This window comes from Nelumbo nucifera, chromosome 8 (assembly GCF_055504915.1).
Source record: "Nelumbo nucifera cultivar China Antique chromosome 8, China Antique-T2T, whole genome shotgun sequence".
In the NCBI taxonomy this organism is placed as follows: Eukaryota; Viridiplantae; Streptophyta; class Magnoliopsida; order Proteales; family Nelumbonaceae; genus Nelumbo; species Nelumbo nucifera.
The window spans coordinates 53,991,009-54,012,819 of record NC_142656.1 but is presented as its reverse complement, the minus strand read 5'-3'; the positions used below and the strand labels follow the sequence as shown (position 1 = coordinate 54,012,819).

The 21,811-nt window shown below is 37.5% G+C and overlaps 1 protein-coding gene and 1 long non-coding RNA gene across 2 annotated transcripts; both read left to right on the top strand.

Moving 5' to 3' along the window:
- Positions 1-5,574: 5,574 nt before the first annotated feature.
- Positions 5,575-12,514, top strand: LOC104589686 (uncharacterized). Its single transcript, XR_016079158.1, has 2 exons — positions 5,575-7,161; positions 12,156-12,514. It is a non-coding gene; the product is annotated as an uncharacterized LOC104589686 (long non-coding RNA).
- Positions 12,515-19,826: 7,312 nt separating this feature from the next.
- Positions 19,827-20,434, top strand: LOC148790013 (mitochondrial import receptor subunit TOM7-1-like). Its single transcript, XM_088892670.1, has one exon. It carries the CDS (start codon positions 19,950-19,952, stop codon positions 20,160-20,162), a length of 213 nt encoding a protein of 70 aa, XP_088748796.1. The 5' UTR covers positions 19,827-19,949; the 3' UTR covers positions 20,163-20,434.
- Positions 20,435-21,811: the final 1,377 nt, after the last annotated feature.

The following is a 21,811-nucleotide window of genomic DNA, read 5'->3' as shown; positions in this document are numbered from 1 at the left end:
TGGGAAAATGACACATTTTGTCTATTCTAAGGCCTAGGTAACCCTAAAATGATGCCTGTTAAGGCATCAAAATATAGAGTTATCAGTCGTTGAAGACATCAATGTGTTATGAGTCGAGTCTTTTATGAGCTGCAATCTAGAAAGGAGGGCTTCGTACTCGGCCTCGTTGTTGGAAGCCGAGAAGTCGAACCTCAATGCATGTTCCACTTCGACGTCATCTGGGGTGAGGAGTATGAGGCCAAGGCTCCCCTTCCCTTGGAGTTGGATGATCCATCAATAAATAGCTTCTATGTAGGTCGAGCTTCGATAGGCCGAGGTCTTTCTTCTATCTCTTCTTCTGGGGCTCGACCGAGGGGTTGGCTGAAAGTGCATTCTGTCACAAAATTCGCCAAGGCATGGGCTTTAATTGTTGGCCTCGGCTGGTATTGGAGGTCGAACTCAAATAGCTCGATGGCCCACTTGATTAGTCATCCCGAGGTCTCAGGTTTGGTGAGGACGGATTTGAGGGGTCGGTTGGTCAGGACCATGATTGTGTAGGCTTGAAAATACGACTTGAGCTTTCTGGCCGAGACCATGAGGGCAAAGGCTAGCTTCTCCACCTCAACGTATTGGGTCTCGGTGTTGCAGAGAACCTTGCTGACGTAGTAGATCGGCCTCTGCACTCCATCTTCTTTAATAAGCACTGAGCTAATGGCCTTGTCCCTAGCTGACATGTACAAGTATAAGACATCTCCTGGGAGCGGCTGAGTGAAGAGAGGAGGTGAGGCGAGGTACTGCTTCAATTCTTCAAAGGCGATCTGGCATTCTTCAGTCCATTGAGAGTCTTTCAGTTTCTTGATGGACTAGAAGAAAGGAAGGCAGAGGTCCACCAACTTCAACATGAAGCGGCTGAGGGTGACCACTTGGCCGTTGAGTCTTTGGGTCTCCTTAACTGACCGAGGTGGTGCCATGTCTAGAATGACTTGGATCTTTTCTGGGTTGGCCTCTATGCCTTGCTGTGTGACGATGAATTCTAAGAACTTGCTCGAGGTCACGCCGAAGGCACACTTGCTAGGATTAAGATTCATGGTGAACCGCTACAAGGTGTCAAAGGTCTCAGGTAGGTCCGAGGTGTGCTAGTCAGCCTTTAGGTTTTTCACCACCTTGTCATCCACGTAGGGTTCGACGTTCCTCCCCATTTGTCCTTGTAAACCTTGTTGAGCGAATGGCAAGAAGGGAAAATAGGCCTCGGAGGAGCGATCGACGGTCAAGTGCTTGAAGGACTGGAGTACTTGGACGATGAAGAAGGCCAAGGTCATAACTCACTATGGTTTCATCCCCCTTGTGATCATCATTGGCGTGAACTCGGAGCCAAAACCAACACTCTCTCAGCTCCTCACCCCCTTCTGAGCCGAAATCTTGGATGCCCAGATCGCGGAATAGGTTCAATGCGGTGATTTCTCTGTTGTTTCTCGTCGATGGGTCGACACCTATTCGACGAATATAAATTAAGAATAACAACCAAGTTTTAGAAGCTGTAAGTATATATTTCAATCATAATTTAGAGATGTATTATTTTGTTATACAAGTATGACCAAGTTCTGGATGGAATCTGGATTATGCTTGTTGAAAATTCATAATTTTAGGAAATTTCTGACTGCATAAACATGAAATTGGAGTAAGAGAACTATTATTTAACATCAGGGTTTTCCTTGAGATATTTTCATTGATGGCCTCTTGTCAGTGTGCTAGATCAGTCCACTTCAATGAGAAAAAAAAAGTTTTCATTTGAATGCAAGGTAGTCAAGATATGTCTAAAGTGAAACAATTGTTTGTGGACATGAAGTTGTCCCCATATCTGTCTGCTGTGCTCAATACTAAGCCTTGGTGGTTGCTATTGCATGAAACTTTCATGCAAGATAGGTTTAGCAACTTCATGTAACTTTATAAATATGGAGGACAATATAACATTCAAGAACAGAAGGCTCAAACTTTTCCCAAGTAGAAGTGGAATTTTATCCAAGCGTTATGGTGTCACCTCCAAAATCCATGAAACCAGAAGACAAAAGGGAGATAAATGAAACAACTGGGCAAAAAATGAGTGTGCAGAAATGCTTATGCTAAGATGGATGAATGGAAAGACTAGAAAGGGTAGGGTCTTATTGGAACCTAGGAGTAGCTCCAATAGGTGACAAAATGAGAGAAACCACCAACAGCACCCGTAATGAGAAGTGACCACCGACCTGTCCCCACCTTATAGCTAAGATACCCTACCCCTCCTTGAAAACCCACTGAAATCTGCACTGTTCATTTCCAGGATCTGGTCAACAAATTTAACAAGCATGTTACCTGCCAATTTCTTGTGTTTTTTCTTTTATAAGTAGTTGATTTCTTACTTCAACCAGCCCATCTCAAGCTGGATTTTAATGGAAAAATTAGGTTCGGTTATTTTCCAACCTGACCAGCCCAACTAAGATTCAAGTAGGACTACATTTTGCTGTAATCATAATTAAAACATCCCTGGAAGAGCAATATATATCAACATTTATGAAACAATTCTACCTAATAGATTTTTATAAAATACTTAAGACAATAAAGCAAAAAAAGAGGCTTGCCTTGTATTGGTATATTTGGTCAGCACTGTGAATCTCAAATTGGATAGTTGTAGAATAGGATTCCACGTGCAAGTTTTATTTCCCCACTCACCAAATAAAAAAGTCTGAAGTTTGGAGTTAATATAGTGCCATCAGATAGGTTAGGGTGTATTTGCAAGTTAATACTAAAGGGGAACCTTAAAACAAAACAAAATAGAAAATGAACTGATAATCCAATGATGAAATCTGCTTAGTTCACATCTAGCTTTTGGCTTGCCTATAGTTCAAACACCATTTAGGCACAACATCAATTAGCTTCACTTACCAATCACCATTTATTTTCATCTCATTTCAGAAGCAAGAATAATTTGCATTAAAAATCTATTGTCTGCTTTGAAACTGCTCTGCTCTCCTCCACCCTCCACCCACACATACTCACCTTAAGTTCGTAGGTTTTACCTCATTCAATTTGCAATTGTTCTGCAATTAATGTTAGATGCCCCTTGTTTGACAGGCACAACGTTCATAGCTACAATTCATATACTATACTTATTGATTCATGATGAGCGAAGGAAGCCCCTCTTCATTCTATTTTTCAAATTAGTTAGCACCCCACCTTTTGCATTGTGTGAACCAGGTTTTGTTTGGACTTCAGCTTTATGTGTCAAAGTTGGTATGACCACAACCTAGACCTAACCCCACCTATCACCATTCCTAGGCTGAATTAGTTTCATTTTACATACTATTAGTATGTATAGGAAAACCAAGACAGAAAACGGTTGAATTAAGTAAGGGGCTTGGTTAGGGAGAAAACAGTTGAACTATGTATAATTCCAACATTAGAATTTTTTTTGAGTGGATTTTGCCTTCTGATTAAGGAGAAGATTTCTATTTAGTGGGGGTGGGAGCGGGTGGGAATCGCATGAAAAGATTGAATCAAGTTAACACATTTTCCTTCCATGGCCATTTGTAAAACAAAGTTGGAACCTTGTGCATTGTTGTTTTCCCCCATAATCCACTACGAGTAAGAATCCAGAACATTGCTTTCATCCTATAGAAATTTCTAAGAACATTGTTTTTTCTATTCTTGTTTATAATACAAATTGTTTTTGACAACAGAACTTGGATCCTGTGTGCGGTTTTTACACGAGGTTAGTTTAGATGTAAGTACGCTTCCTTAGGTTCCGTGTGTTTGTCTTTGTTGAGAAAAACACAAAAACAGAACGCGTTTTTTTTTGTTGATTAGTGCAGAAACAGAAAATTGATGGAATTGTTCTTAAGGAACATGGCAAAATTTGTTAAGAACGTCCCCCTCAACTTTCTGTCTCCGTGTATCTAACTAAACATAGCCTTACAGTCAGCATAAAAAATGAAGAAGGCCCACAAATTTTTACGTGGTTCACTTCCATAAAAGGAAGCTACGTCCATGGAAGGGTGTAAGGGTTGCTTTCATTACTCAGAAAAGTAGATCTTCTTCTCCTCCTCTTTCTTCTTACTCATCTCTCCCTTTCTCCAGCTTTCTAATTTAACCACTCCAATTTGTGTCTCCTGTGGCCAATGATACTGAGGTAAAAAATGTGGGAATGGGACCATTGTACAAATTCCAGTTTTGTAGGTATCTATCATCCCATATCTGATTTATTGCTGGCTGTAGTTGTAGACATTGTGGTAGCTGTTGTTATTCAACACCAAATACCCAAGAATCACATCATACCGAAGATTCACATGTTGTTATTCACATGATTAGGCATAGGAGTTAGTTCTTTTAGGTATCAAGAGTAGTTTAGGGAATTCTTAGCGACATTCCCACAGATGGCGCCAATTGTTGATGCTTGGAATGGGCCGAGGACAACACAATAATTTTGCTCCTAAACTAAGGTGAGATTGAGCTGCCCGGGGTCCGAGGTGACTGAGGGCAGGCAGGCAGGTCGGTCCTGCAAGGAGTGAAGATAATGCGTTAGAGGCCCTGGGTTGGTACATGAGGTGGAGACTCCAATGGTCAAGTTAGTACGCGGTCGGTATAAGGTAATCAAGGTGCAAGGTGCGAGGACTCAGATGAGTTCACAAGGGAGAGCAAGAGTTCTCAAGGATTGCTCAAGAGTCTTAAGTTCTAGGATCCCTTACCTTGTGAGGGGTCACCTCCTATTTATACTTGAGGCTGCTATGAGGTGGACGAGCTTAGACGGTCCGGATGCAATCCGTACGTGGGGAGGATGGTCATCCAAGGTTGCCAGATGACCCTATGCCATTGGTCCTGGAGAGCCTGCCGAACTTTATTGAGCCCGTGCACTAATTGGGTCCGCTCTGGACGTCGTCGCCTAACGCGTGCTAGCCTCCCATTAGTTCAGACCAAGAGCGCCTACGTCAAGGCCAAAAGGTGTGGGGGGGGGGGGGGGGGGGGGTTGGAAGAAATAGCAACACAAGGCACTTTCTATAAGTATGAACATGTCTTGAAAGATTACCCCGAATCATATAAATATTACTCTAATTAGGCAATTGAATGCAAAGTTATCACCTCTAGAAATTTGCTTATACATTTAGTGTGCAACCCGTAACCTAATGATTGAGTTGAATGAGTCAGTGGTTCAACTGCCTAGATTAATCAATTTTTTTATCAAACCCTCGGTTTAAGGAAAACTATACCCAAAATCATGGCCAAGTGATGGTTTAAACAATTTGACCATCCAACCACGAAAGGTTCAAAACATCGACTTGAAATCCATTTAAGTTTCACTTAATAGTAATTATAAATTTAAGTTAATATTTTTCACTAATTTTAAAATTCATTTAATTTCTATTTAAAAATAATACAAGTTAATAATTAATAAAGAATAATTTCTTTAAAATCAAATTAGAAATAATAAAATGAATAGAAAATAATTACATACTTGACCACTCATTAAGGATGCAACTTGTGTTGTGAAGATAGCGTGCACTAATTTGGCAGCTTAACAAAGCAAGGATCCCGACTAGCTTTTATTAAACTCGATGTGGGGGATTCTCTAAGTTCCTCAGCTCATGAAATGTCAGGAGCCACTGCATGAAAGCCATCTCATTCTCTCAAACGAGTTCGGATCCGCTCCTGAAAAAGCGTGCCTCATTCCGACCTCACAGCACGTACTTGGAATATCTACACTTATAATATGTGAGGTCGGTATGAAGCCTGCTCTATCAAGAATAGAACTTATCACCTCTCACACTTGGCGTCTCACACACATCTTATCATGCATTGAGAGCAATCTTCCGTACTTATTATTATTAGTTATAATTCACAGGAAATATTCCTAATACATATGCATTTATCTGTAAGACCCTCACACTTGGGGCCTTACATGCATATCTACCGTGCATTGAAAACATCTCCCATGAATAATAACAGGAAATGTTCCCGATAGATAATAGGATGTGCATATGTGGCGCCCTGAATCAGTAGCGGATCCAGTCTCCTCGAGCAAGTACCAAAAGCTGGAGGAGAAATACCGGAGCCGATTGACAACATTACCCTTTTGTAAAATCGGGTGGATTTCTCATTTGTCATTTCCGAATACTGCAAGTGTTTGTTTTGTAACGGAGAAAATGTCTCTAGAATAAAATAGCACTGTGTTGTTCTTCGTATAAACTGTTCGGACCTAGGGTTAGGGTTTTAGAGAATTGAAAGGAGAGGAAGAACAAGGAAGATCGATGGCTACCAGGGTTGCTCTGAAAGCGAATGGCAAGAAGGGCTGGTCACTCTGTTAAGTTGTAATCAGGGGTATTCTTATAATATCCCCTTTTATTTGATAACCCTGATATATAAGTCAAGTGGGGCATTGCCCCGATCACTTTTTTGGCAATCCTTTTCTCTCTTCTCTTTTCTTCTTCTAGATGGTATCAGAGAGGATCTGACTGCAAGAGGAGCTCGAGTACATCTGCTTCTCTCCTCTCTCTCTGTAAAAGGCTGGTCACTCAAATCTGAGAAGGACCTGATTGGATAAGGGTTTTTTCTGTGTTATATTTTTCCTCTTTGGTGATGATTGTTTGGGTGTTTCACTCGTATCCTGTGATGGGTTACTGAGTGTTTAGAGAGATATCCATCAGCATTCGGTATGGTTGTGCTCTGAGATCCAGTTGGCTGTGGTGTAAACCTTGTATTTAGATATCAAGTGTCCAGGCCTGTTGCTTTCTATTGTGCTGGTTTGTTTGTGGCGGTAGAGCTTACTAGAGAACCCACAAGAACTTTACACGTCTCTAGATTTTTTGCTGTATTTGTCTTTGCCAATCTCAAGAAGTCCCCCTTTGTTTTTACTGGTTGAAATGTAGTTTCGTACAGCATTAAAGGACCTCAATAGTAATTTACAAAAACTGGGAAAAATTTTTGCATCATCTAAATAGAAGAAGAGCAGTAAGAGTTGGGCATCTCATCTTGTAAAGGTTTTGCCAGCCCAGGTCTTGGATCAGCAACCTTTGAAGGAAAGATTGGAAGAAAGTCCTGCTGCACATGAGCAAGAACAGGAGGAGAGGGTTGCCTGATATTATTTGACTAGAAATGGTTTTCCATCCTGTCATCAAGCAATATGTTTAGTTAAAACCCGACCCTGAATTTTCAGCTGTAAGTATATTTTTCAATCATAATTTAGAGATGTATTATTTTGTTATACAAGTATGACCAAGTTCTGGATGGAATCTGTATTATTATGCTTGTTGAAAATTCATTAAATTTAGGAAATTTCTGACTTCATAAACATGAAAATGGAGTAAGGGAACTATTATTTAACATCAGGGTTTTCCTTGAGATATTTTCATTGATGGCCTCTTGTCAGTGTGCTAGATCAGTCCACTTCAATGAGAAAAAATAAAGTTTTCATTTGAATGCAAGGTAGTCAAGATATGTCTAAAGTGAAACAATTATTTGTGGACATTAAGTTGACCCCATATCTGTCTGCTGTGCTCAATACTAAGCCTTGGTGGTTTCTATTGCATGAAATTTTCATGAAAGCTAGGTTTAGCAACTTCTTGTAACTTTATACATACGCTCAAACTTTTCCGAAGTAGAAGTGGAATTTTATCCAAGTGTTATGGTGTCACCTCCAAACTCCATGAAACCAGAAGACAAAAGGGAGATAAATGAAACAACATGGGCAAAACAGGAGTGTGGCAGAAATGCTTATGCTAAGATGGATGAATGGAAAGACTAAAAAGGGTAGGGTCTTATTGGAAAGAACTTAGGAGTAGCTCCAATAGGTGACAAAATGAGAGAAACCACCAACAGCACCCGTAATAAGAAGTGACCACCGACCTGTCCCCACCTTATAGCCAAGATACCCTACTCCTCTTTGAAACCCCACTGAAATCTGCACTGTTAATTTCCAGTATCTGGTCAACAAATTTAACAAGCATGTTACCAACCAATTTCTTGTGTTTTTTCTTTTATAAGTAGTTAATTTCTTACTTCAACAAGCCCATCTCAAGCTGGATTTTAATGGAACAATTAGGTTCAGTTATTTTCCAACCTGACCAGCCCAACTAACTTTCAAATGGGACTACATTTTGTTGTGAACATAATTAAAAAATCCATGGAAGAACACTATGTATCAACATTTATGAAACAGTTCTACCTAATATATTTTTATAAAATAATTTAGACAATAAAGCAAAAAGAGAGACTTGCCTTGTATTGGTATATTTGGTCAGCATTGTGAATCTCAAATTGGATCCCACGTGCAAGTTTTATTTCCCCACTCACCAAATAAAAAAATCTGACGTTTGGAGTTAATACTGTGCCATCAGATAGGTTAGGGTGTATCTGCAAGTTAATACTAAACGGGAAACTTAAAACAAAACAAAATAGAAAATGAACTGATCATCCCATCATGAGATCTGCTTAGTTCACATTTAGCTTTTGGCTTGCCTATAGTTCAAGCACCATTTAGGAACAACACCAATTAGCTTCACTTACCAATCACCATTTATTTTCATCTCATTTCAGAAGCAAGAATAATTTGAATTCAAAATCTATTGTCTGCTTTGAAATTGCTTTGCTCTCTTCCACCCTCCACCCACACATACACACCTTAAATTCATAGGTTTTACCTCATTCAATCTGCAATTGTTCTGCAATTAATGTTAGATGCCCCTTGTTTGACAGGTACAACGTTCATAGTTACAATTGATATATTGTCCTCATTGATTCATGATGAGCGAAGGAAGCCCCTCTTCATTCTATTTTTCAAATTAGTTAGCACCCCACCTTTTTCATTGGGTGAACCAGGTTTTGTTTGGAGTTCAGCTTTATGTGTCGGAGTTGGTATGACCACAACCTAGACCTAATCCAACCGGTCACCATTCCTAGGCTGAATTAGTTTCATTTTACATACTATTAATATGTATAGGAAAACCAAGACATAAAACAGTTGAATTAAGTAAGGGGCTTGGTTAGGGAAAAAACAACTGAACTATGTATAATTCCAACATTAGAATTTTTTTGAGTGGATTTTGCCTTCTGATTAAGGAGAAGATTTCTATTTAGTGGGGGTGGGAGCGGGTGGGAGTCGCATGAAAAGATTGAATCAAGTTCACACATTTTCCTTCCATGGCCATTTGTAAAACATAGTTGGAACCTTGTGCAACTGTTGTTCTCCCCCATAATCCACTACGAGTAAGAATCCAATACATTGCTTTCATCCTATAGAAATTTCTAACAACATTGTTTTCTCTATTCTTGTTTATAATAAAAATTGTTTTTGACAACTGAACTTGGATCCTGTGTGAGGCTTTTACACGAGGTTAATTTAGATCTAAGTACGCTTCCTTAGGTTGTGTGTGCTTGTCTTGGTTGAGAAAAACACAGAAACAGAACGCTTTTTTTTTTTTTTGTTGATTAGTGCAGAAACAGAAAATTGATGGAATTGTTCTTAAGGAACTTGGCAAAATTTGTTAAGAACGTCCCCCTCAACTTTCTGTCTCCGTGTATCTAACTAAACATAGCCTTACAGTCAGCATAAAAAATGAAGGAAGAAGGCACACAAATTTTTACGTGGTTCACTTCCATAAAAGGAAGCTACGTCCACGGAAGGGTGTAAGGGTTGCTTTCATTACTCAGAAAAGTAGATGTTGTAGCACACAATAGTAGGATGAGACAAACATACTATCTTCTTCTCCTCCTCCTCCTCTTTCTTCTTACTCATCTCTCCCTTTCTCCAGCTTTCTAATTTAACCACTCCAAATTGTGTCTCCTGTGGCCAATGATACTGAGGTAAAAAATGTGGGAATGGGACCATTGTACAAATTCCAGTTTTGTAGGTATCTGTCATCCCATATCTGATTTATTGCTGGCTGTGGTTGTAGACATTGTGGTAGCTGTTGTTGCCGCTGCTGCTGTTGTTATTCAACACCAAATACCCAAGAATCACATAACATGAATCACATCATACCGAAGGTTCACATGATTATTTGCTTGCTGACTTGCCTGCAGTGTTATCTCCATGGGCTGTGGTTGTGGTAGTAGTGGTTGTTGCTGCTGGTAGAAAATCCCATCAGAGTAGGTATGCTGCAGCATAAGAACTGCACTGTCCTCTTGTTGTGGCTGTGGTAGTTGCTGCTGCTGTTCTTTAATGCCCCCACTAGGTTGAACTGTATGAACTTCTGGAGAATAGCTATGATTTGTTTCAATCATTTCCAACAGTTCGTTCATTTCCGCCTCTTCATCATTCACTGGGAACACCGGTACAGTTGCCACACTATTCCTCGAAATGTCGTCATTTCTATGTTTGATCATTTCCTCTGCTTCCCTCATTTCCTCATCCCCCTTTGGCCACAACACTGCATTTGTAGTGTTGTCGGCACCCCGTTGATCTTGCAATATTGTTTCTTCCTGATGATAATTTCCTTGTTCTAAAAGTGGGATTGAGGATGCAAATGCATCATTGAAATTCCTATAGTCCCCGGCCATGATTCCTCCTCCTTGTCTTTCTTCTGTATCATCGCCTTTTCTCTTGTTCTCTTTAATCCTACAGAGGACCCATTGTTGGAACTTGTTGCCTACTTGTCCATCATCTTCTGCAAGGCTGAACTCATGCATAATCCAGTTGGTTTTTTCACCGGATTTGCTAGATTTCTTAGTCTCCTTGTAGCGGTAGAATACAAGACTCTTCTTGTATCCCACGATCCTCCTTTCTGCATCAAAAATCCTTTTATTGCCTTGTGTAGCCTTCCACCAACCTCCTTCCTTGATAGGGTGAGTTACCACACGATTTGGCCTTGATGCATTCTGTGATTTCTTCTCTCTTGGAACGAAGTAATACCTTTCCTTTATCAAACCACCATATGTAGTAACCACTGTAAATGCATAAATTAATTAGAACAGCAATAAATCAACAATGTAGAATTGTAGATAAGAAACGTGAGCTTGCCTTGTGGGTCAAGCTCCTAAAGTGTAGATATTTAAAAAATCATGAGCTAATCCCTTACAGATTTTTGAAGGAAGCTTCTCTAATCTGGAAAACAATTTGTAAAGCAATTCGGTATTTTTTGCCAAAATTATGGGTTCAAATTTGCAGGAATGCTGAAATTAACATGTGAAATTGTCCAATAGGTTCACGGATTAGAGGGGGATCAAGCTCCAACTGTGAAAGAGTTGATCATGGAGAATGGGGATTGGGATGTGACAAAGCTAAATCTGCTGCTTTCTTATGAAGAAATTCAATTCATTTTAGAAACCCATGTCTTTAGAACTCTGGATAGGGAAATTTTTCTGTGGTTAGGAGCTCCTAGTGGTAAATTTTCTATCAAACTCTTTCATGACTATCTTTGGCAGGACTCAAATGTGGTAATGGAAGAAAATCAGAAAAGGCTAATTCAGAAGGCTTGGAAACTCAAAATACCTCCAAAATGCAAACTCTTTTTGTGGAGAATAATTAGAGGATTTATTCCCACTAAGTCCATTCTGACCAGAAATGGTATGCAGGTGGGGAATGTGTGTTCTTTCTGTTGTATGGAAGGAGAAGATGTTCTATAGCTTTTTGTGCATTGTTCGTTTTTGAAAGCTGTGTTGTTTGCTTCTTTCTGCGGTATGAGAATTATGTGGTCTCATTTTGGTTGTGTCAATGAATTTCTGCATTTTATTTTATGTCAATGCCATTCAGAGGAGTTGGCTAATTGTATGTTGAGTAGGTTGGCCGTTGTTTACTCTCATTTGGAAGGCTCGGAATGATATAATTTTTAATAATCTTGCTCATTTTCTTAACTGAGTGGTGAAAAAAAACAATAAGTAATTTGTGCTCTGAATTAGGTCTCTCACATCCTCAACAGATGGACCCCCCTCCTGAACCAATTTTCACTAGAGCTATGCCTCCGTCAATTTTATTCTCCATTAGCTCTTTTGGTGTTAATTGTACCAGTGATGGAGGGGTAATTTGGTTCAGAGGGGTCAGTTTAAGGCCTGGCTACCCTCTGAACCATGGTCTGACCCGACACACCCCCTGTAGGGGCATATTGGGAAGGCCACGATAAGATACATACGGCCGATATGGGCCAATACGTAGTGATATTTTAAACCTTGGGTATTCGTACGTTTAATTCTAACAAAGAATTTTTTATTTGCTGCAGGAGGTAGAATGAATTGCAGCAGAGCTTTTTGCTGTTTGGGTGTGGTTGTCTTTTGCAAGGGAGCGAGGCTGGAACGTTGCTAATATTTTCAGATGCTAAATCAGTGGTTGGTATTTTGGACTTCGGTTATTCTCCTTTACCATGGGAGGCCTCTCATTGAGTGGATACTATTAAATCTTTAACTGCTACTTTCGTAAATGTTTAGTTTTTTTTCCTAGGTCTTTTAATGGGGCTACCGATTCAATAGCTTCTCTAATGAAGAATTCAGGTATAGTGTAGTTATTTTGGACAGCCCGCCTCATTGTATAGATTCTCTTTGTCTCTGTTAATATAGTTTTTTTACCTATAAAAAACAAAAACATAGATGAAAAAAGATTGAAGGGTCCAATTGTTTGTTGGTTGGACGGAATTGGAATCCCATTCCCTTTCCCATTCTGAATGGCCATTCCCTTCCCCTCCCTTAAGGAATGAGAATCCATTTCAGCCAATTTCGAATCCGAATCCGATTCCAATTCCAATTCTAACATGAACCAAATGGTATAGTAGACCATTCCAATTCTGATTCCTGTGCCAAACAGATCCTAATATGCATATGGGTGCGAAAAAAAAAAAGTAAAATTAAAGAACGTACATATGCATATGGGTGTTAACTGTTAAATTAAAACACGAAAAAAAATCAACAACTATAGATAGATTAAAATATTTGTATGTATTATTGCGTAGTTCATGTGGAAAATACATATATATGAATAGATAAATTAAATCATCTACGCATATGGGTCCCGACATAAGATGATGATCTGTTATTCAAGAATCGGTCTAATCTTAGTACAACGACGTAGAAAAAAGAAATCAGAAACACGTAGTGATCAAAAAAGAAGGCAGCAAGAAAGCAAGAAAAACTTGTGATCAAAGAAAGAAGGCAATAAGAAAGCAAAAAAACGTACAAGGTAGAAACTCAGGTTCGCAGCGATAGACATCAAAGTCTATAACGTCGACCGAAGGAATATCAATACCAAGAACTTTGAGTCTGAGAAAATAATTGATCAGCTCTTCATCGGTTGGCTGAAATCGGTATCCAACGGGAACAGGAATGAAAGTATTCTTGTCTTCCATTTTTTTGCAGTACGTACTCCACTCCAGTAGTATCAATGTCTTGACTTCCACTGCTTGCAATTCCAATTCCAAGATCCAAGATCCAAGATCCAAGATCGTACGTGAGACGCTCCCTAACGAACGTATATTACTTATTTATAAACAAAAGAATAGGCGGTGAATGTGAAGTGTCAAATCTTTAGAGTTTACTTGAATAGATTGTCTGAGTGAGGACAGTATCAAGAAAACGAATAGCTTATGTATCGGAGGAATAGCGAAATCTGACATGGACTCTCTTCTCTCTTTAGATTTTACTTAGATTATCTGATGGAGGACAGTATAAGAAAAGAAATAGGGCCTGTTTGGTGTGCCTTTTTGGGAAGATCTTCTGATAGCTCTGACATGCAAAAGATGCATTGAGTTTTTATATAAAGATCTGAGCAGCTCAAAGCATGTTTGGCAAATACACGTTTTTTCGCGTGAGATCAAAATGCAAAAGATACGGGAAGCTTCATTTGGAGCTTCCCGAAATTAGCCCAAAATGGGCTTTCCGCATTTTTTCAGTGTTCCCTCTTTTTGCAACTAGGTCTTTCGTGCGCCGAACAGAAATAGACCAAAAATTGGTCTTTGCAGCTTGTAAACAACTGAAAGACCATGTGGAAAGACGTGCCAAACGGGCATCAAGGTTAAGTTGCAAGGATTTCACATGAAAGCCGAAATGGACCCACCAAGTTAAAGAAGTTTCCACCAAGAAAAACCATAATTCATAAACTAGCTATCTTCATCTGTTGTTGTAACTTGTAAATTCTAAATTGTGATTGATGTTCCCTACACATGGCATGTTTCTCCGGTTGTAGGGCTGCAAATGCATCGGATCTCGATTACTTTCTTGGATTTGGATATCCCACCTTAGGTTTTCGAATATTCAAAATTAATTGTGATGGTTTTTCTTTTTTCTTTTAATAATTTATGAATTTTTTCTGAAATTAAATTGGATTGGATCATGTTAGGAAATCCAAAATTCTTAACAGATTTGGATTTGGATCGATGTTTGTCAGATTCAATCGGATCAGGTCTGCAATTTATATTATTGAGTCAGATCCGAATATACCCCAATTCAAATCCAATTTGTTTTCATCCCTATGCGGCTGTGATTTCCTTTTGGTAAGTGTGGGTAGGCGATCACACCATAAATCCCTCTACTTTGCAATTGCTTTAGTGCTCGATTAAGAGGTCTAAAGCTCATTGCTGGCTTCTAGCTTTTCGAGGCAGGCCCTACATGGACAGTCTATGAGATATGTTTGGTGAAAAGTCTAAGAGCTGAAGTTGGCAATCAGTAGACCCATTCATGGGCTAGACTCGGGTTGAGCATTTTCTGAAATTTGAATGGTCCCAACACAAACCTCGACCCCGACCTATGAACAGGTCCAGCTGCCTAGCTGTCAATCAGTCATTTTATGGGATGTCCACTTCAGCTTCTTTTAGTAGCTTGTCTAGAGCGCTTCAAAGCAATTAAGGCTGCATTTGGCATTCCTTATTTTAAGGACTCATCTCCTTTTGCAGTTAAAAATTCGGTGTACATAAGGGCATTTTAATTGCAAAAAGGAGAGGAGTCATTAAAATAAGGAATGCCAAATGCATCCTAAAGCAACTTAGCTTAACCTTTATCTCAGCCCTCTCCAAATGCATCCTAAAGCAACTTATCTTCTGACTTTCTAAGGTGGATATCTATTAGTTTTTCGAACTTTAGCATCTTTGATTAGCTTATCTGGAGTGCTTCAAAGAAACTGAACCAACTTAGCTAAATCTCCAACTCAACCCTTCCTAAATAGGCAAGCATTTAATGTTGCTTCTCTTAGGCCCCATCTTTTGTCCAAGTAAATGAGGGGATGAGGATTTGGTTAATAGGAAAGTAGTTCTCATTGGCCAACAATCCCATGTTATTTTTAGTTTTTTCAGTAAACCGTATATTCCGTGGTAAATGACTTTTTTATGAGTGAAATAGTCATTGTTTAACTTACCTAAGAAATAAAAGAACATGGATAATTTGCAATTACCTAGGTAAATTGGGCCTTACATGAAAGTGTAAAATAACTGTTTACTTTACTAAAATAATTAAAACAAAAGAAATAATTGAAATGTCAATTTGAAATAAAAAAAATAAAATAAGACAATAAAAAATAGGGTATGAGACTATTTTGTAGAAATTTAATATAAAAAACAAAAATAACAAAAAGTAGGAAACTGTAGAAGATATAGAAATTACAAAAAAAAATAACAAGAAAAGAGGAAAATAAAACATAATACAAGAAACAAAAGTTGTAGAAAATATAACAAAAAAATGAGGAAATGCAAAAAAAAAAAAAAACATCTATTTACTTGTTTAGAAAAGTAGATCAAACTGACTAGTTGAATCATGTTCCAAGACTTGGCCAGTTCGGTCATATCCTAAAACCAGATATCATAAAAAACCAAACAAAACAATCAACCCAACAAATTGAATTGGAAAACTAGTGAAATGGTCTCGATTTTGGAAAACTAGTCAGGTTTCTGAAAATTTTTAAACATAAATGCAAACTTATGAAGGCCATAACTACTCACTTGGATGTTCAATAGTGGTGATCTTTGCCAAAAAAGAGATGCCTTTTGGCCTCAAATATTAATTTAAAAAAAAAATGAATCTAATGCTTGGTGTAATTGTGTGTGTGTCATCACGGTTCAACCCTAGTTATTCCTTTGACTTGTGAACCTCTCCCATTTATGTGTTAATGCTTGGTATAATTTTGTGAACATTGGAAAAAAAACAAGATAATACAGAAAACACTATATATTAGAAAGAACAACAAAAATATAAAAAAAAAAAATGCAAGCAAAGAAAAAGAGTGAAGCACAAAAAGACAAATCCAATAGAATACAAAACTTTGTATGTGCGATTTTGTAATTTTATCTTTAACATCCAAGGGCAAAGTACTAAAATCTAAAACTTTATGATGGTTTTTTGTCACAAACATAAGTTCTAGGGGGCTAAGTGTCACTACCCCAAGAAACCTTATGCTAGATGAAGGGCTTCTACCTTAGACCTAGGGGGTGCTCATGGCCTTTTTTCTTTAACCAAACTTGTACTATTAGTTCTTGGAAAATCGGTAACCGAAACCAATTGGTTAATCGGTTGACTGGTTTGACTAATGGTCGGTTTGGTTCATCGGTTTTTTAGTTTTTTAATTTTTACAATGTATATTAGAAAAATATATATATAAAATATTATATTTTAAATAATAAATAATATATCATATATTATAAATATAATATAATACATATTTTATTAATTTATAATATATATAATATAATATAATATAATATAATATAATATATATAAAATATATAGAAATATATGTATATCGGTTGATTTGGTTAACCGTCGGTTCTCTATATTGGTTAACCAAAACCAAACTGGTACCTTCGGTTTTTCAAAAACACCAAACCGAAATCCAATAGACCGGTTCGGTTAAGCGATTTTTTGATTTGGTTTTGGTTGGTTAACTGATTTTTCGTTTCGGTTTCGGTTGGATTTTTTATAGGTTTAGTTTTTTGGTTTTTTTGCTCACTCCTACTTAGACCTTGTGGTTATATAGCCACACCCTTTAATCAATTGAGCTACTCAAAAAAGTTGATGTTGTAGTGCTAGATAATATAATTGATTTTTTTGCAACATTTGTTTAAAGAAATTTTTGCCATTATCATCACCAATCCTCATCCTATGCTACATAAACAATTCGTTCTCTTTACTGCCATGCATATCTATTGTTGTTAAGGTTTCTCAAACCGAGTTAATGAAAAAGAAAATAAAATAAATTGTTAATTTTGTCATGTCTTCTTAGAAGGTTGATATGAGAGTACTAAAGGAGAGAGGTGCATGGGGTGCTGCCCCCCCCCCTCCCAAGAAACCTTATGGTAGATGAAGGGCTTCTACCTTAGACCTAGGGGGTGCTCATAGCCTTTTTTTTAACCAAAACTGGTACTATTAGTTCTTGGAAAATTGATAACCGAAACCAATTGGTTAATCGGTTGATTGGTTCGACTAATGGTCGGTTTGGTTCGGATTTTTAGTATTTTAATTTTTACAATGTATATTATAAATAAAAATTATATATATAAAATATTATATTTTAAATAATAAATAATATATCATATATTATAAATATAATATAATACATATTTTATTAATTTATAATATATATAATATAATATAATATAATATAATATAATATAATATAATATAATATAAAACATATATATAAAATATATAGAAATATATGTATACCGGTCGATTTGGTTAACCGTCGGTTCTCTATATTGGTTAACCAAAACCAAACTGGTACCTTCGATTTTTCAAAAACACCAAACCGAAATCCAACAGACCGGTTCGGTTAAGCGATTTTTTGATTTGGTTTCCGGTTGGTTAACTGATTTTTTGTTTCGATTTCGGTTGGATTTTTTGATAGGTTTAGTTTTTTGGTTTTTTTGCTCACTCCTACTTAGACCTTGTGGTTAATAGCCACACCCTCTAATCAATTGAGCTACTCAAAAAAATTGATGTTGTAGTTCTAGATAATATAATTGTTTTTTTTTGCAACGTTTGTTGAAAGAAATTTTTGCCATCATCATCACCAATCCTCATCCTATGCTACATAAACAATTCGTTCTCTTTACTGCCATGCATATCTATTGTTGTTAAGGTTGCTCAACCGAGTTAATGAAAAAGAAAATAAAATAAATTGTTAATTTTGTCATGTCTTCTTAGAAGGTTGATATGAGAGTAATAAAGGAGAGAGGTGCATGGGGTGCTGCCCCCCCCCCCCCCCCCCCCCCCCCCCCCCCTGAAGAAACCTTATGCTAGATGAAGGGCTTCTACCTTAGACCTAGGGGGTGCTCATAGCCTTTTTTTTAACCAAACTGGTTCTATTAGTTCTTGGAAAATCGATAACCGAAACCAATTGGTTAATCGGTTGACTGGTTCGACTAATGGTCGGTTTGGTTCATCGATTTTTTAGTTTTTTAATTTTTACAATGTATATTATAAATAAAAATTATATATATATATATATATAATATTATATTTTAAATAATAAATAATATATCATATATTATAAATAAAATATAATACATATTTTATTAATTTATAATATAATATAATACATATATATAAAATATATAGAAATATATGTATACCGGTTGATTTGGTTAACCGTCGGTTCTCTATATTGGTTAACCAAAACCAAACTGGTACCTTCGATTTTTCAAAAACACCAAACTGAAATCCAACAGACCGGTTCGGTTAAGCGATTTTTTGATTTGGTTTCAGTTGGTTAACTGATTTTTTGTTTCAATTTCGGTTGGATTTTTTGATAGGTTTAGTTTTTTGGTTTTTTTGCTCACTCCTACTTAGATCTTGTGGTTAATAGCCACACCCTCTAATCAATTGAGCTACTCAAAAAAGTTGATGTTGTAGTGCTAGATAATATAATTGATTTTTTTTGCAACATTTGTTTAAAGAAATTTTTGCTATCATCATCACCAATCCTCATTCTATGCTACATAAACAATTCGTTCTCTTTACTGCCATGCATATCTATTGTTGTTAAGGTTGCTGTCATGTCTTCTTAGAAGGTTGATATGAGAGTAATAAAGGAGAGAGGTGCATGGAGTGCTGCCCCCTCGCTTTCTTGCTCTTTCTATTTCAAATTTACTCTAAACTCTTTGATCACCAACACCTCCTTTGAAAGATCTTCTAAAAGCCCATCTCTTTGTCCTTCTCCACAACATCATTTTATGCACCTTTTGTAGAAATGATCTCACATTTTGTAGAAATGAAAGTCTTAGACTCTACCACTTGTGAAACCTAAAAAATTCATTATGGTCTCACCAACCTTAGCACATTTCTGTTCATCCCTGCACTTACCTAGTTCATGGGCTTAGAAGTAACTACTTCCTAAAAAAGGGAATTTTCTCACTATATAGGGTCTTGGGGTCTTGGGAGGGGTGGACTAGATCTTGACCTAACCTCTATTTCTTTAGCATGATGAAATGGTCACTCTTAGAAGAACCTTATTCTACATGTAGAAATTTCTATGTAACAAATGTTTTAAAACATGAATGTGTAACACAAGGCATTCCAATACCTTGAGGCATAACGTGTATATATATATATATATATATACGTTATCTATATAAATATGTAAACATATATCTATATATTAATATTTTTAAAAATATGTTTGAATATTTTTTAATACAATTATAAATATTAATTATTTTATTTTTATTTTTTTAAATAAATAAATAAATAAAAACAAAATGATTAACATTATAAAGAATCACGGAAAATGAGAATCCCGCAGGAATGGGGACGGGGACGGGGACGGGAAGAGGCCCCCTGTCCCCGCCCCGCCCCGCCCCGCCCCGCCCCGTTGCCATTCCCAGGTGGAGGAGAAATGCCCGAGCCGATGTACATTGACAACATTATCCTTTTGTAAAGTCGGGTGGATTTTTCATTTGTCATTTCCGAATACTACAAGGGTTTGTTTTGTAACGGAAAAATGTCTCAAGAATAAAATAGCACTGTGTTGTTCTTCATATAAACTGTTCGGACCTAGGGTTAGGGTTTTAGAGTTGAAAGAAGAGGAAGAAGAAGGAAGATCGATGGCTACCAGGGTTGCTCTGAAAGCGAAAGGCAAGAAGGGCTCAAAGGCCTCGGAGGAGCGATCGACGGTCAAGTGCTTGAAGGAATGGAGCACTTGGACGATGAAGAAGGCCAAGGTCATAACTCACTATGGTTTCATCCCCCTTGTCATCATCATTGGCATGAACTCGGAGCCAAAACCAACGCTCTCTCAGCTCCTCACCCCCTTCTGAGCCGAAATCTTGGATGCCCAGATCGCGGAATCGGTTCAATGCGGTGATTTCTGTGCTGTTTCTCGTCGATGGGTCGACCCCTATTCGTCGAATTTACAAGAGCTAATCTACTTTTTGGTTTTTTCCTTTACCCTTGTAGGCCATGCCTTTTTACCTTTGTTTGAATCTGCAATATAGCCAGATCGCTTCTGTTGAAATGTTTTGATAAGTATACCCTGCTGGTTATCGGTGAATCTTATACATGAAATAAGATCTTGGTTTTTTTCTCTTTACTGGCTTTGGTTCGGCTTTGTATATAAGCAAATGTCTACACTCACCGTGGCTATCTGTTCTAATCCGTTTATTTGGACATGGTTTTAGTTTTCTTTCTTTGATTGTTCAGTGCTAACTAATCCAAAGAAATGTGGAAGCTCCAATACCTGTTTGCTTACAGTTGGTTCTGTTGATAGATTGAAAAATAACATTCTGAGGTTGATACAATAGTAGCTCAGTTGGTGTTTCTATGTTTGAAGCTTGGTTTTTGTTCCCTCTTTTCAATTGATCCAAGGTTATAAAGGGATAGGCTATGGGAGAGGACATGAATATGAGTGCTCAAATCAGCATTCAACTTGAGCTTGATGATCCCCTGTCTTTTAAATAAAGGTTGTTGTGTTATTGAGATGAATCTGCATGGCTTCTTGCTGGGTATAATCTGTTTGTGCATTGAAGTCTGTAGTACCCAAAAAATAACATTCTGAGGTTGATACAATAGTAGCTCAGTTGGTGTTTCTATGTTTGAAGCTTGGTTTTTGTTCCCTCTTTTCAATTGATCCAAGGTTATAAAGGGATAGGCTATGAGAGAGGACATGAATATGAGTGCTCAAATCAGCATTCAACTTGAGCTTGATGATCCCCTGTCTTTTAAATAAAGGTTGTGTTATTGAGATGAATCTGCATGGCTTCTTGCTGGGTATAATCTGTTTGTGCATTGAAGTCTGTAGTACCCAAATTTATATGTCTTTCAAATCCACGGTTCTTCTATTTTTGGTCCTGTAGTGACTCGGTGAATCTATGATTCAATTGATTACTTCTTTTGTTCTCTTTGATTCATGGTATATATATTGTTGCAACAAAGAAAAAATATTTATACCATGATTGGATTCTACTTTGCCATTTTGTTTGCTATGCAATTTGTTCATCTGAATTTGATCTAGGAACTTCCCTCTGTGTGATTGCATTGTATTTTCCCCCAAGTCTGGATTCTTTATTTATAGTATGATATTCATGAAGAACCTGAATAGATGTGTCTGCTGTACATGCATATTTGAGAGAAAGTATCAAGTCTTTTGTGACTAATTGAAACTATAAAATAAAAAGAAAAAGCTAAAGCCTCCTATTAGAGAACCACAGAAAACCTCAAATTCACCTGATAGGAACCCTAGGTTCTTTGTCCCTTTCATTTTCTCTCGTTCCCTGATCTGCTTCTTGACACTCCCTTGATGCTTCACAAAAATCATTGTCCTTGATTCTGTATGTTCTTCAAGCTGGTGTTTGATTCTTCATCAGGAAATTCTAATTTTGAAGACACCCTGGCCTTAAGACACCCACAACCAAACTTTATGGCTTTCCTCCATCCTATTCTCAAACAGAAATAGATCAAACCCTTTTGG